The sequence below is a fragment of the Prunus mume genome, linkage group LG8, assembly GCF_029339155.1.
Source record: "Prunus mume cultivar Tortuosa linkage group LG8, ASM2933915v1, whole genome shotgun sequence".
NCBI lineage: Eukaryota > Viridiplantae > Streptophyta > Magnoliopsida > Rosales > Rosaceae > Prunus > Prunus mume.
In genome coordinates, this window is record NC_142705.1 from 4295811 (window position 1) to 4312338 (window position 16528).

The 16528-nt window shown below is 35.0% G+C and overlaps 1 protein-coding gene, 1 long non-coding RNA gene and 1 pseudogene across 2 annotated transcripts; all 3 read right to left on the reverse strand.

Moving 5' to 3' along the window:
• Positions 1-675: 675 nt before the first annotated feature.
• Positions 676-16476, reverse strand: LOC103340736 (cyclic nucleotide-gated ion channel 1-like). Its single transcript, XM_089042419.1, has 7 exons — positions 16327-16476; positions 15678-16176; positions 2741-2935; positions 2253-2569; positions 1913-2027; positions 1658-1768; positions 676-1579 (listed from the first exon to the last, which is right to left on the reverse strand). The coding sequence occupies exons 1-7, from the start codon at positions 16362-16364 to the stop codon at positions 959-961; spliced, it is 1896 nt and encodes a 631-aa protein (XP_088898545.1). The 5' UTR covers positions 16365-16476; the 3' UTR covers positions 676-958.
• LOC103340721 (auxin-induced in root cultures protein 12 pseudogene) lies at positions 5795-7248 on the reverse strand (annotated as a pseudogene).
• LOC148914544 (uncharacterized) lies at positions 9258-11843 on the reverse strand. The gene is made up of 2 exons (XR_016122569.1): positions 10988-11843; positions 9258-9458 (listed from the first exon to the last, which is right to left on the reverse strand). It is a non-coding gene; the product is annotated as an uncharacterized LOC148914544 (long non-coding RNA).
• Positions 16477-16528: the final 52 nt, after the last annotated feature.

Sequence of the window (16528 nt, forward strand, 5' to 3'; positions counted from 1 at the left end):
CCCAGTGACCAAAATTGTAATTACCCTTTTACAAAAAAAGAAAAAGAAAAAGAAATCAGTTGGGGTAGCTAGCTGGGAGGAAGTTGAGAGGAGAAGTGGTAAATTTGAGGTTTTTTCTTAAAGTTCTTAAAAGTCATTTTATAAAGGAGTAAATTTGTCTTTAAAATTTTGAAGATAAGATGAGTGGGGAAATAAGACAGAGGTGAAAATTACTCTATCTTTGTTATTATTATTATTATTTATTATTATTATTATTATTATTATTATTAAATGCAAAAACAGTGTTTGCGTAAATTAGCCAAATGAACATTCTTACAACAACTATTGCCTAGAGGTCAAAAGACAATATTTTTAACAAGCAAATTTGTCATTATTCAAAGGTGTTATTGAAAGAAAAAAAGTTGCCTTTTTTTTTTTTACAAATTTATAAATAAACCCAATCCTAGACATGTATTTATAAAAAAACCCAAATACTATTTAAACATAGAAACACACCCAAAATCAATCCAAAAGTCAACTTTTTGGGTGTGTTTATAAATGGGTTTTGAGTGTGTGTAATGATGGGTTTTGGGTGTGTTTATATGTTTAAATAGTGCTTGGGTTTTTTTATAATTTCAACCCTCATTTTGGGTGTTTTAGTAAAACTCCTTTTTTTTCCAGTCACAAGATCATTACTTAACAAGAAACCCAGTGGATTGTACAAAGCCAAAACAAGTACATATACAAAAAGGGCCAAGGCCGAAGAAAAGCAGTTTAAAAAAACTCAAACCAAAGCACAACTCCTAAACGACAATAAATTATTGAGTGTTACAAGGTCCAAAACAAATTCAAAGCAGTCCACACCTCGAATATGAAGGGAACGAACCAAGGACGACACATAGTAAACAATCGAAAACAACAAAGCAACATAAACACAAAAATACCCACACAAGATAAGAAAATAAGAAAAGTAGTTGGTTTATGTGCTTATTACACTTTTTTTTTTGGATGTCGTAGTTTTGGCTAATTTAATGTAAGTATGTCCCATCCAGTTAGGCCTTAGCCTTTGCACGACGGGGCGCCAAAATGCCTGTATGGAAGAAGCTGCAAAACGCTCCAATTGAGAATGAGGAAGCTTCCTCGGAAAATGCTCCCTTAGCCTTTGCACGGCACACGGCGCTAGAATCTGTATGGAAGAAGCTGCAAAATGCTCCAACTGAGAACGAGGAAGCTCTCTCTGAAAATGCCACCAAAATTGAGCGACAATTGACTTCAAGTGGTGGGCCTTAATTGAAAATGCTTCAACCTTTGTTTGGGACAAAAGAGTTGTAGTGGAGAAAGGTAACTCAGAAAATGAGCAAAATTTGAATGCCCAATTTAGAAGTTCTTCTCCATAAAAATCACTTTTCTCAAGGCACTTGCACACATTTGTTCCACCCTTAATAGTGTAGGTCAATGCAGTGCCTTTTGTGATGAAAAGCATCTTTCGAAGTGGTTCTCCCTCTCGAATGATATAAACATCCTTGCTATACGTCACCGGCTTAAGATACTGGCATATTGCATTTAACACTTTCTCATCTGTATGTTCAAGCAACGGCACCTACCAATCTCATATAATTTATTAGTGTTGAACAAAATTTAATAGAAAGAATCAGAGCAAATTAACCCAACTACTTACTTTCTTTAGTGAAGCCAAGTGACACATATTACGCATTTGCTCTATGGTGTTTGAATATATCGTTTCAATCTTTTGTTGCAATTTAAGGTGATCTGACACTTTTTTCGACCCCTGCATATAATTATTAATTTTATAGATACACAAGAATTAATACGGAAATTTATATGGAGGAGCTTCAAATTTAAAGACATAAATTTAGTTTAGAATATAGCTTTGTCAAAAAGAAAAAAACATCAATTTTGTTTAAAAACCAACCTGCACCCTTGAATTTAGATATACTAAAAATAGTGCCAAGCCACTTATAGAGATCACAATCGAAAAGATGATTTCGTCCTCAAAGAGACTGGTTTGGAGGTTTGAACCAAAAGAACTGCAAAAAGAAAATGAAGAAGCAACATATTTGATAAGTGTATATCGCAGGTTATAATGAAAATTCCAGCAAATTCCAGCTGCTACCTAGCTCATGCTTGGCTCCTTTACCTTTATTGGAGATGCAATTTGACATAAGCTAATGAAATTTTCAGAGTCAAAACATGATTTATTTATTTTTGGGGGATCATCATGAAATGTTAAAAAGCCTTATAAATATACAAACCTCAAATTTCGCAGGCCCCACCAAATACACTGCAACATCTTCACTGGAAGATCTCTTGAGCTCGTCATATTAGATTGGAAAGCGTATAGATATATACCAAAATCGAAAGGTGAACTTGTTACATTTTCTGAAGGTTGTACAGCGCACGACTCCCGTAAACTCGACATATTCTGAAATAGAAGACCTCTTGGTTTTGAAAAACTGCCGCAATAGAATAAAGGATCAAGCTTTTCACGACCACACGATTTACAATAATGCTCCTCCCAACAAACTATCTTTCGGTCCACAGCAAAATAGTACCACAAGGCTCCGAAGATCTGAAAAGGAGCGACAATCACATAGTTAATAATCAATATAATATTATGATTCTCAAGGTTTCAGCAAGTAACTAAACATAATTAACGCAAACTTCGTGGAGGTTAAAAGCAAATTCAGAACAAGTTGATTATTTTTTTTCTTTAAATGTGGAAGATAAGATTGAAACTTACATGAGAAGCAAGGATGAATGGAAGGAAGTCCAGAGCAGATTTAAGAAATCTTTTTACTGCTGTCTCTATTTTAGCATGCCGATCTAGCCATTGGTAGAGATTATAAGCCCGTAAAGTATATTGAATTGGAATTAGATAAAAAAGATTACTGTATATTTTTCCAAAGTATGTATGTTGTCCGGTGAGTATGATTGCCTGGACACATTTAAAGCCAACAGTTAAAATTTGATTACTGTGTAACCAATATTAAATCATTTTTAACGTATAAAGATAAATGTTTATGTATGTTGCCAAGTCTAGACTAATAGTTTTTTGTAATTATATTATTTTCGGGATAAGATATTTAATTACGTGGAAGAAGTACGATCTTATATACCTGTAGAATGGGCAGAGCAGCACAAATGCGAGGTACAATGCCTAAGAACCTAAGCGATTTCTGGCCATTCAACACCTTCCAAATTGTGGAATCAGGACCGCCAAAATACCTTGTCCAGGAGGCCCCAAATGGCTTGGCGCATTAACATTGCCGCGACGCTTTATGAAAACAAAAATGTCCATTCCATAAAATAGATCGCCGGCTGATCGTAAGGCGAAAAATATCCACATCAAGGTGTAGTCCCAATAGTAGCACGTGCTATCGTCGATGATTACGGGAACGTAGCAGCTCAAAGGATCAACGAACACAGCAAATGCAGATGCTACAGTAAATATGTTTTCCCACTTTGGAAGGAATTTTTTTGGCTGATCATGAATCTGATATTCGTTAATAACAACCTTCCCCAGTTTTGATCCTTTTGCTGTAGCACTGCTTGTACTTGTGTGTCCTCCATCTTCTTTGAGCTTGGAAGATTCCCCTCCTCATCTAGATTACTGAACAAGACACAACAAATTAACAAATATATATAAATAAAATCACGTCCAAGAGAAAGAAAGATTATATATATATATATACATGTATATTAATTATGTGCATTATGTGAAAAAATAAAGCGCTTTTAATTGTATAAAAAAAATGAAGTGCTTTTAATAATTTGTTTCTATTATTTACCTTGAATGGAAAAATAGTTATAAAAACTAAGTAATAAATGAAAATTGGGTTTTTATTCAATAACTATAATAGGATGGTTTCTCTTAACATTTTGGTCATTGACTGGGTCCATATTGAAAGGCCCTATAATTAATCAAGCAATAAAATAGATTTTTCCTAACAACCATATATATATATATATATATATTCCCCGTCTATCCTTGTAAAAAATCATGCAAATTGAAAATCATTAAGGAATCTAATTAAGACCAACAAAATCAATGAACACCGTGTTTTAATAAAGTACTTGAATTTCAATAATTTACTTAAGTGGTCAAATGATATTTGATTTAAGTGATTTTTTATATATAAAAATGATCTTTGAATAAATATCTACAAGTGTACTAAAAAGTCTTTACGCAAATATATATGCATAGTGTAGTGGTATTGTGTAGTAGAAAAGTTGTTTAATTGGTCATGGTGGATTGGATTAAAGCCAACTAATAAAACATGTTTAAGCCACTACAAATGCGAGATCCTACTGTTTCATAAAACATCTACTTAATGAAAAAGAAAAATCTTCTCAAAAAAAGGAAAGAAAAAGATCTTAGAGTACATAAAGAAATTAACCTCAACTCAATTGATACTTCATCAACCGGATTGATCATGTCTCAAGCTTATTTATGACGCAAGATCCTCTCTGAAGTGTACGAATTATTCACAAAACCCAAGTAGCTCGCTCTCGTTAAACCACAACTCCAAATAATACTGAGTACGTACTCCTGCGAATAATAGCCAAATATGGAGAAGAGTGAAGTTAGAGAATTATCAAATTAATATCAATCTTGTCTATGTGTGAATAGACTAAAGTCGTGGTAATATATATATATCTCACACATCCGGATGTCCGTAGTTACTGTGCAGATCGTAAACACAAAAGAAAGCATAGAGGGGTAGCATAAAATATATTTGCATTTACCCCTCGTCACCTAAGTACCAATTTCATATTTGCATTGCTGATTCCCCAAGTCCATCTTAGTTGTGGTGTTTATGTTTACGTGGATTTTAGTTTTAAGGGTATTTAAGTATTTTTAGATGTGTTTTGGGTAATTTTTTTTAAAGTTTTTATAAAAACTGACATTTATGAAAGTATAAGATAAATTTTTGCTACTTTTGATAAAAATACAATTTTGTTTTTCTTATATTTATATAGTGAGTTAGAAGATAAAGTCAATAAAAAAATAAAACACGGGTGAAAATAACAGCACATAAAAATTATTGTTTTTAGCAAAAAGATGAAATAATTTTGCTTCCACTATATATGCTTTATGCTTGATTAATTAGTCAGTCTTCGCGTTGGGGCATAGTTGAGACCTGACTTATGGATTATACTTTTTATGATTGCCCGGTCTGAACTTTGAACCATGATTGATGTCTCCCATTGTTTTCTGGCATCTTAAAAGCTAATTAGAGTTAAATATGTTTGTGGGAAAACTAACATTTGGATATAATTCTCCAAAATTGACCCCGCTCTCTCCCTCAAGTGTGTTTCCAGTGTGTCTCTCTTTCCAAAAAATTAAAATAAGTCTTTTTTTGTTCTTCTCTGTTTTGCCCCTCTAACAACCATCAAATTTTAGTGAGAATCCTTACTAACCTGAGAATGAAGAGACACGGGTAGAGGGAGAATTTGGACAGAACGAAATGGAGTTTTTCAAGCGTGACAATAGACAAGTCTAAAAAACTAAAAGAAAGTATTTCATATTCTATGTTTCATCTTCAACAATATAGCAGGGATGAGAACATGGCGAAGCGAATCGGAGCTTGGTAATTCATTCATATCCCTATTTATGCCTTTGAAACCAGAAAAAAAAAAAAAAAAAAAAAACAATTGAATGAAATATGCAGAATTTAAAATTTAATAATATTCATGTTACACAACTAGAACACACTTAGCAATATATACATACGTGAAATATAAATAATATACATATTACTTTATATACAAATTTATAAATAAACCCAATCCTAGACATGTATTTATAAAAAAACCCAAGCACTATTTAAACATAGAAACACACCCAAAGTCAACTTTTTGGGTGTGTTTATAAATGGGTTTTGAGTGTGTGTAATGATGGGTTTTGGGTGTGTTTATATGTTTAAATAGTGCTTGGGTTTTTTTATAATTTCAACCCCCAATTTTGGGTGTTTTAGTGAAACTCCCTACTTTATATCATCATTTCCCCGAACCAGCCCCAACCCCATACCCAAAAACTTTCCCCAGTGCTATCCCCAAACATAATTTTATTCTTCACACGACCCATTAGCATCAGAAAATTACCATCCCTATACAATAAACCTCATCGATCACATTACTATGAACAAATATAAAATAAGGAAGACCAAATCCAAAATACCAAATTTAGAAAGCAATGAAAGCTGCAAGAACCGAAAGCAAAACAGAGAACAAAACCACGTTTCCTCCACTCCCAATCCTCAAAGCCCCTCCTGCACCACCACCATCACGATCAAGGCTACCACCACCAAGGCTGCCACCACCACCAGGGCCACTAGCTGGACTGCAGTGTGTCATGTTAGTCGTCCCAAGGGGAGTGCGAGTGCCCATATTGGGAGCAGGAGCAGCAATGCAATGGACAGCTCTAGGGCGATCAATGCTAGTGCCCGTAGTGGTCTTAGCTGCCAAGGACAAGGTCTGAAAGGACTCCAGGTTGGGGCCGACGATGTCATGTTTGTCGGGGAAACCAGAGGTTTGGTTGACCTGGGGCCCACCTGCCAGACTTGGTTCACAGACTTCTCGTTTTTGGGAACCTTAACGGCGGCGAAGATCTTGAACGTTCCGTCGGAGAACTCGGAGCTGATGTCCCAGATATCAAACGAGTTTTCCCGGTATCACGGAGGTGTATGAGCTGATGTTGAAGGTTTTGACGGTTGGGATCCCACTATCTGTGTTGTAGGCCAAGAGTATCTGTGCCCCAGCCATCTTGGTGGAGGTGGGGTTGATGCCCCACGCTACCCAGCCGTCAGATTGGGGGGGTATAGAGACGAAGGCGATGGACAGAGAGGAGTTGGAGGTATCGTAGGTCCAGTGGAGGTAGGAGCTGAGGACGGGGAGGTCGGTGCAGTTGGAGTAGAGCTTGTTGTTATTGAATGCCTGTGAGGTGCAGGTGGCTGCTTGTGCGGGTGAGACTAGCAGAGCCAGGAAGGAAGAGAACCATGAAACTGACACAAGAAGAAGAAGAGAGGAAGCCATTGGAGAGAGAGAGTTTGGACTTGGACAAACCGAAGAAAAGATAACTGTCTTTAGCAAAAGCTGAAGAGATGATAAATGTCTGAAATTAATTATGGCCCAATGAAGTTGGAGTGTAGCCAAAAGAGTTACAGAGCTTGTTGTGTATAAATATCAAACTTTAATCTAGCTAGTCCTAGTGAGAAGCCCTCTGCTAACCTGGGCCTCAAGAGATGATTCATATAAGAAGAGAGAGAGAGAGAGAGAGCCCTCTGTTAAAAAAAAAATGTACATTCCAAATTACCAGTACTTACACCTAATCAAATTTCTATGGTTCGTTTAAATTGGGAAGTAGCTTAATTTATACATAGAGAGAGAGCGCGTGTGTGTATGTGTGTTTTTTTTGGCAAAAAATCAAAAGGGAAGATAAGTCGTTTAGTAACGTTTCGGAGTATTTTCTGAGAATATTTTTAGAGAATGAAAACAAGAAAACAAATTTGCATTTTCAGGAAATGAAAATGCGTCTGGTAGATTAATTAGAAAACATCTTTAGAAAACAAAAACAATGGCGTGTCTGGTAGTACAATTATTTTTCAAGTGCATTTTTGCTAATTTATGTTCTAAAAAATATTTTTTTTAATGTATAATTTGACAAATAAAAAATTATATTGTTTTTTTTAAGTTAAACTTTTTTTTATCTTTTTTTCTTCCTCCTTTCTTCTTTTTTCCTTTTCTTTCTTCCTCTTCTCTCCTTTCTCTTTTCTTCTCCCTTCCCAGGCCGTCTCCTTTTCTCTTTCTTCTTTTCCTTTTTCTCTCTCTCTCTCTCTCTCTCTCTCTCTCTCTTAATTGGGTGGTGATGGCGATGGTGATGCTTTGATTGGGTATGGGTGGTGGAGGTGCCGATTGCTTTTTTACTAGGTGGCGAGATGTGTATTGGGTTCGATTGGGTGTTTGGTTTTGATTCCATTGGCATGGTGGTGGTGTTGGTGTTGGTGTCGGTTGGGTTTGATAGGTGGTGGTGATGTGGTGGGGCCGGTCATGAGTTTGTGTAGCGAGCGAGAATCGGTGGCGGTTGTGATGATGATGGTCTGACAGTCGTGGCCGTGGTAAGTTTGATTTTCGTTTCGTTTCTGTTTTGCTGGGTAGAGCGATGGGGTTGTGCATTTCGGTTTATGTTTTAGGCGTTTGTTTTCTGTGAGAATGAAAACACATTTTTTCTGTTTTTCCGAAGTACACGTGATGTTGTTTTCATTTTATGAAAACATTCTCAGTGTTTTCTGTTTTAGTCCACCTCAACGAATTCTTGGTTTGTTTTTGTTTTTGAAAATGAAAACGGGCGCTGAAAACTTAAACGAACGGGCCCTAAATGTCTGAATTCTTATTTCAAGTATGGCCCAATAAAGTTGGAGGGTTGTCAAAAGAAATATTGTTAATAAAAAGATGAAATAATTGTGGCCCAATAATGCGGGCACTATGCTTTCTGTTTTATTAAATCAGTCTTCGTGCACAGTTGAGTCTTGTTGCACAGTTATGGCCAAAAAGATGAAATAATTTATACAGAGAGACACAGAGAGAGTGTGTGCGCGCGTCTTTTGGAAAAAAACAAATGTGTGAATTTATATTTCAAGTATGGCCCAATAAGTTGGAGTATTGTCAAAATAATTATTGTTAATAAAAAGATGAAATAATTTTGCTTCCATTGTGCCTTCGGCTTTATTAAGTCGGTCTTGGTGCACAGTTGAGGCTTAATGATAAAGCGTAAATTAATAATATCATCTAACAATGTAATAATCTTATTAAAAAATTTATGCTTATGCGCAAAGTAAAATTACAAAGTAAAAAATTTATGCTAGCACCATTATCCTAATCTAGATCCATTGAGCTTTTAAATTACAAAGTAAAATTACAAGAGTGTCAAATATGATTAATCATAACCTAAAAGGATGGTTGTTTTGTATCTTTGTTTTGCAAAGTTCCTTTAGTTTTTATTTCATCAGCGCATGTCTTATTATTTGCTTCTGAATGTATGGATTTGAGCAACCCCTTGAATCAACTTAGTTGTTGCTAGCAATACAAATTTCTAGCTGACGGATCCTTCTTAGTGCCTAAGATGTCACTTTGAATGCATATGCCATGGTGATTCTACTGCTTACTCCGTTGGCTATTTGATATGAGGGTGACATTTTAGTTAGATATATTTCTTTTCTTTCAAAAATGTGTCATTGGCATATAAATAAGAACACATCGATCCCACTAAATAAAAGGATTTAACTTAACAAACTCTATTAAACAAGTAACTAATAGAGTAGAGTGAAAGTTGGAGTGGTGGTGTTGTCCTTGGCCGAAAAGATGAAATAGTTCTGCTTTATTCAAGGTAGCAAATCTCTCCTAAAAGCAGATAGGACGTCGCTCTTGTCTTTTCCAAGCTCATTTGCATTCATCCTTTCCTGTTGTTAAGAAAGGTAACAATAAGCGGAATATTATTTTTGAGTGTAATTGACACATGTCGAATGTAGGTTTCAATATACTTTATAATACGTATGCATGCACATATGATATATCAATATCTTATTCATCTATATATTAATTATAAAACTTAAATTAATAATATAATCTAACAAATGCAACGATGTCTCTTAAAAATGTATGCTTATACGCAAGTAAATATGGTAGTTTTGAACAAGAAAAAAAATAATCAGGTAGTTTTGACTAATTTATTGTAAATCTGTTCCATCTCCAATACAAGAAGACATCTTTGACGGTTGACATTGTGCGCTGAGCTTTTTCAGATCAGCTTTAAGGCCCCAGATCTTGTCAGAAGCAACGGACCCGTGCTTTTAGATGAGTTTGGTTGCCAATGGTTTAGTTGAGAGGGAGAATACAATACAAGGGAACTGGGCTCTATTGGCTCTTAATAAGATTATGATGAAGATGATTGCATAACAGGTCGAATCGAGTAAGCCATTCATATTTCTTTCCTGCCTCAACACCCATAATATTGAAACCAGAGATTTCCCCTTCTCGCATTCATTGGAGAAGGGATTCCTGACCTTACAATAATACTCATAAAAACAATAATTTTTGAATGAGCAAAAAAAATATAAAATAGAAATGATTGGATTAGAACAGCAAACAAAAAAGAAAGCTTTATTTTCATGAATTAATTATTTGATTCAAGATACAATATAATTCCCAACATCATATCCATAAATCTCTCCAAACGAGTCTCCATATCTAATTTTATCCTTCATATACGACCTAGAACATACTCTTATAACAACTATTGCCTAGAGGTCAAAAGACACTTTAAATATTTTTAGTAAGCAAATAAGGCTTTTTTGGTATTGTCATTATTCAAAGGTGCTGCAAAAAAAAATTAGCCTTTGCTTTTTGGGTGTTACACGTTACACTTTAAAAATCTCAAAACAAGTTATAACTACTCCAAAATGACAATAAATTATTGCGTGTTACAAGGTCCAAAACAAATATAGGAATGGTATTACTTATCACACAATAAGAAATAACACACTTAGGGCGCTTTAGGAATAATCTTTTAACAACAGAACTGACTCATCTAGAGAATCTCCAAGGATATGTCATTTTTGACATATCTCTTTTCAGTCTTCAAATTCATGTAAGATTTAATTATTCAGTTAGAGCAACTTTAACCTTCAATTTTTGCCATTTCAAATCCATGTGGCAATTTGACATATCAGTTGGAAATGCTCTAAAATGAAGAAATTTCATGACACAAGGAAGAAATGATGGGTTTAAAACTTTGCATGAAATTCTATATATATATATATATAATTAATTGGTAGTGTTAGAACATAAGAACGTTTTTATAAATAAAAAAAAATCAGAAATATATGCGTGACATTAGACTATTGTTTCATAAAACATCTACTTAATGAAAAATAAAAATCTTCTCAAAAAAAGAAAAGAAAAAGGTCTTAGAGTACATAAAGAAATTAACCTCAACTCAATTGATACTTCATCCACCGGATTGATCATGTCTCAAGCTTATTTATGACGCAAGATCCTCTATAAAGTGTACGAATTATTCACAAAACCCAAGTAGCTCGCTCTCGTTAAACCACAGCTCCAAATAATATTGAGTACGTACTCCCGCGAATAGTAGCCAAATATGGAGAAGAGTGGAAGTTAGAGAATTAACAAATTAATATGAATCTTGTCTATGTGTGAAGAGATTAAAGTCGTGGTAATATATATATATATATATTTATCTCACACATCCGGATGTCCGCAGTTACCGTGCAAATCGTAAACACAAAAGAAAGCATAGAGGGGTAGCATAAAATATATGACATCCGTACGATAATAATGTTTGGATATCCACATGGCGTCCACGTTATTCCCTCAAAGATCACACATGCAAAAATTTGACTACTCAATATCTTTGTAAGTTTGTTTTCTTGAACTATTGGGGTTATTAATTTTATTGTTCACGACTAGATGTCTTAATGGTTTCCTTTGTCCACTATATATTATATGTAGAGAAGTTTTCCTAAAGAGAAAAGAAAAAGAAGTTCTGAGAGTTAGAGAAAGAAACTAACCTTTCAATCAGGAATTAAAGGGCGAAAAAAAGCTAACCTTATGGCTGTTGAGTCCGGATTGGAGTCCTCCATAACTCAAGCTTATTGATGATATATATGAGCAGCAGCTAGGAGCTTGTTCAAAGTCAATTATGTGTGCGTGGAAAACTAAAAGTTGGATGTCATTATCAAAGTTGGAAAACTAAATATAATTTGACCCCACTCTCTCCCTCAAATGTCATGGTATTTACTAAAAAAAAATTAAAATAAGTTTTTCATTTCTCTGTTTTGCCCCTCTAACAACCATCAAATTTTGATTCTCTTACCAAATATTAATCCGGTCCTAGTGAGAATACTTACAAATCTGAGACTGAACTTATAAAGACCAAAAAAACCTGAGACTGAAGAGATGCTGACAGAGGGAGAATTTGGAGAGAACGAAATGAATTAAACAAAGTATTATCATATTCTATTATTGCACAATGAAGTTAAGTGTTATTGTCTTTGGCAAAAAAGATGAAATAATTGTGTCTTAAAAGCAGATAGGACGTCGATCTTGTTTGCATTCATCTCTTCTGATTTTTTCGAAAAGTAGCAATAAGCAGATAAGAGGCGACCTCTAAGTCTTCGTGCACTCTTTGTGCACAGTTGAGTCTTCGTGATGCGACCTCTAAGTCTTCGTGCACAGTTGAGTCTTGGTGCTAAAGGCTTAATGGTTTCAGCATTGATTAATGTCTCCAGTTGTTTTCTGGCATGTCTATTGAAACTAAAAGTAGTTAGATATATAATTCCGCAAAAACTGACCAAACTCTCTCTTCCAAATGTTTCCACGTGTATCTCTCTTTCCAAAGAATTAAAATAATTTTTTTTCTCTGTTTTGCCCCTCTAACAACCATCAAATTTTCATCTTGTCCTACTGAGAATCCTTTACTAACCTGAGATTGAAGAGATACTGACAGAGGGAGAATTTGGACAGAACGAAATGGAGTTTTTTAAAGCAGAAACTTAAAGAAAGTATTTCATATTCTTGTCTTTGGCAAAAAAGAAGAAATAATTCTGGTTTATAAAGTTGAGCAACTCTCTCTTAAAATTATAAGAGGATAGGAGGCGACGTCTTATAATAAGTCTCCCTTTGCGACACGTGGAATGTAGATTGGTTTCAATCTATTTTATAATACCTATGCATGCACATATGAATATGTCATTCATCTACATTAATTATAAAACGTAAATTAATAATATCATCTGAGAATGTAACGATGTCTCTAAAAAATTTATGCTAGCACCATTATCCTAATCTCGATCCATTGAGCTTTTAAATTACAAAGTAAAATTACAAGAGTGTCAAGAAAAGCTAAAAACCAATATGGTTAATCATAACCTAACATAATGGTTGTTCTGTATCTTTGTTTTGCAAAGTTCCTTTAGTTTATTTGATCAGCACATGTCTTATTATTTGTTTCTGAATGTATGGATTTGAACACATACTTGAATCACCTTAGTTGTTGTTAGCACTGCGAAGTCCTAGCTTGATGTATTCTTTTGAGTGTCTAGAATGTCACTTTAAATGCCTGCCATGTGTCTAGCGGTTCAGATAACTTTGGATGGTTGAGATTGATTCTCATATAATGTTCTCATTTAACCGTTCTCGCCTTATCTGAGCACAAGGAAGGAGCGGCCTCATGCATCCATGGGCCTGTGATAAAACTCTACTTATGGGTCCAAGCCGACGACAGCAAGGAAGTTCGTTTGTTTGTTTTTTTCATATTTTTTTTCTTAATATCTTCAGTTAAACTTGAACTGTTTGAAACTCAACAAGAAGATTGGCACACACACACACACAAAGGCCATAAATTAAACACGAGAGCGAATCCACAAATTAAAAATTCATAGTAGGTTTTGAGTAACCAAAACAAGAAAAAGAAATAGCATGAGATAATTTGTGTTTTTGACGCTGATGAAACATAAGATACTTTTTAAAGGCTTTTATTTTATCTAGTTTTCATTATTCAAAGGCTTCTCTCTAGTTTTCTCTATAGACTAGTATAAATCCCAAAACAATATGGTATACGTCACAAACCAAGTAGCCCTATATGTCTGTACGCATTCTCTATAGATTTTACTAAAAAAGCAAAGATCATTGATGAACAACACACCTAGCGGCGGTCAGCAGAAACCCAAAACAAGACAAAACAATAAATATATAGGAAAAGGGTGAAGGCCAACGAAACAAGGCCTAACTCCAATATGGCAAGAATTGTTATGTGTTACAAGATCCAAAGCAAACTCAGAGAATTATTAGTAGGTTCATTCATGTACTTATTACTCTCTCTTTTCTTTAGATCCTGTATTTTGATGACGCCAGTATTTCTGCAAGCAAGAAGCTGAGAAATGCTCCAACTGAGAACGCGGAAGTTCCTTTTGAAAACGCCACAAAATTGAGCGACAACAGACTTCAAGTGGTTGGCCCTAATAGAAAACGCTTCAACTTTTGTTTGGGATACAACAGTCGTAGGGGAGATAGGTAACTCAGAAAATGAGCCGAATTTGAACGCCCAATTTACAAGTTCTTCTCCATAAAAGTCACTTTTCTCAAGGCACTTGCAAACATTTGTTCCACCCTTAATGGTTGTGTAGGTCAATGCAGTGCCTTGCGTGATGAAAAGCATCTTTCGAAGTGGTTCCCCCTCTCGAATGATATAAATATCCTCCCCATAAGTTACCAGCTTAAGATGCTGCAGATTGCTTGTAACATTTTCTCATCTATACTTTTAAGCATCGGCACCTACCATACCAATGTGTATATTTAATTAGGTAAAATTAATTAATTTGAACACAAATTAACAGAAGGAATCAGAAAAAATTAACCCAACTACTTACTTCCTTTAGTGAATCCAAGCGGAGACGGCACATAATACGCATTTGATTTATTATCTGTGGATATATCCTTTGCATCTTCTCTCTTAAGTTGAGCTGATCTAATATTTTTTGCGACCCCTACCCATATTTGTTTAATTATTAATTTTAAAAACAATTTCATGATGAGTTGGTTAATTAATTATATCACGAAATATATACACACAGGAATTAATTAATACGAAAATTTGTAAGTAATATATATATTTTGTTTAAGCATTCACCAACCTGCACCCTTGCATTGAGATATACTAAAAACAGTGCCAAGCCACTGATAGATATCAGAATTGAAAAGATGATTTCGTCCATAAAGAAACTGGTCTGGAGGTTTGAACCAAACGAACTGCAAAAATAAAATGAAAAGTTTGATAAATATATATCGGAAGTTAGAATTAAAAGTCCTACCTAACCTAGCTCAAAATGGGAAGGAAAAACAAAAGACAAAACAAAATTCCAATGAACAAACCTCAGATTTCGCAGGCCCCACCAAAGACATTGCAACATCTTCACTGGAAGACCTCTTGACCTTGTCATGTCAGATTGGAGAGCGTATAGATATATACCAAAATCGAAAGGTAAAGTTGATACATTTTCTGAAAGTTGTACAGCGCATGACTTTTGTAAAAGGGAGCTATTGAACTTCATATTGTTTGCTGGAGTGGAACTACTGCAATAGAAGAAACAATCAAGTGTTTCTCGACGACATATACCATCAAATTTACAGACATGCTCCTGCCAACAACCTATCTTTCGACCCACAGCAAAAATGTACCACAAGGCTCCGAATAGCTAAAGGACCAACAAGCAGATAGTTAATAATCAATAGTTCATCGAAAATTCAAAAAGTACCAAAATGACAATAAATAAGACTGAATCTTACATGAGCAGCAAGGATGAAGGGAAGGAAGTCCAAAACAGCTTTAAGCAATCTTCTTACTGTAGTCTCTATGTTAGAACTCCGATTGAGCCGTCGGTAGAGCCTAATAGCTCGTAGGGTATATTGGATTGGAATTAGATAAAAAAACTCATTGTTATCAACGGATGTATATTTTCCACTGAGTATTATTACCTGCACACATTTAAACCAACAGTTCAGATTTGACCGTTGTGTAACAAACATATATAATTACGTTCCAAAGGAGCTAGCTAGCTTAGCTTCTCTTAGTCGTCTTAATTAGGTACGAAATTGCTTACCTGTAGAATGGGAAGAGCAGCACAAATGCGAGGCAGAATGCGTAAAAACCTAAGTGTTTTCTTGCCATTCAACATTTTACAAATTTTTGTATGAGGACCGCCAATAATTCTTGTCCAGGAGATCCCAAATGGCTCAGCGCGACTTCGACTTAGGAAAACAAAAATGTCCGTTGCATAAAATAGATCTGCGGCTGATCGTAAGGCGAAAAATGTCCACATCAACCTTTGGTCCCAATAGTAGCACGTGCTATCATCGATGAGGACGGGAGCATAACAGATCAAGGGATCAATGAACACAGCAAATGCAGACGATATTGCGAAGGTCATATCCCATTTTGAACGGTGATGACGTCCGCGTACAACAACAGCTTCCTTCAATTCTATCCATTTCTTAGTAACACTTATACTGCGATCTACTTCTGGTTCTGTCGATTTTGCACAAGTACTTGCACTCTGTTCTAATTCTAGTTCTGGCCATTTTGCAATCTGTTCTAGTTCACTGAAGAAGACACAACAAATTAACAAATGTATATAATCGCGTCGATCAGAAATAAATGAAGTATGCACCTAAAATAGTCCTCGTACCATCGAAGTTTCCTAAAAAAAACATTAAAAGAAAAAGAAAAAGGTGTGAAGTAAAGAACTTAACCTCAACTCAATTGATACATCTTTAACCGGTTTGCTCATATCTCAAGCTTATTTGTATCCTCTCTCAAGTCTACGGGTTATTCAAAAACCCAGGTAGCTAGCTCTTGTACATACTTCTGCAAATATTAGCCAAATATGAAGTGAAAGAGAATTTTCCTGTCCAAGTGTGAAGAGACTGAGGCCCCTTCTAACTTGATAATATA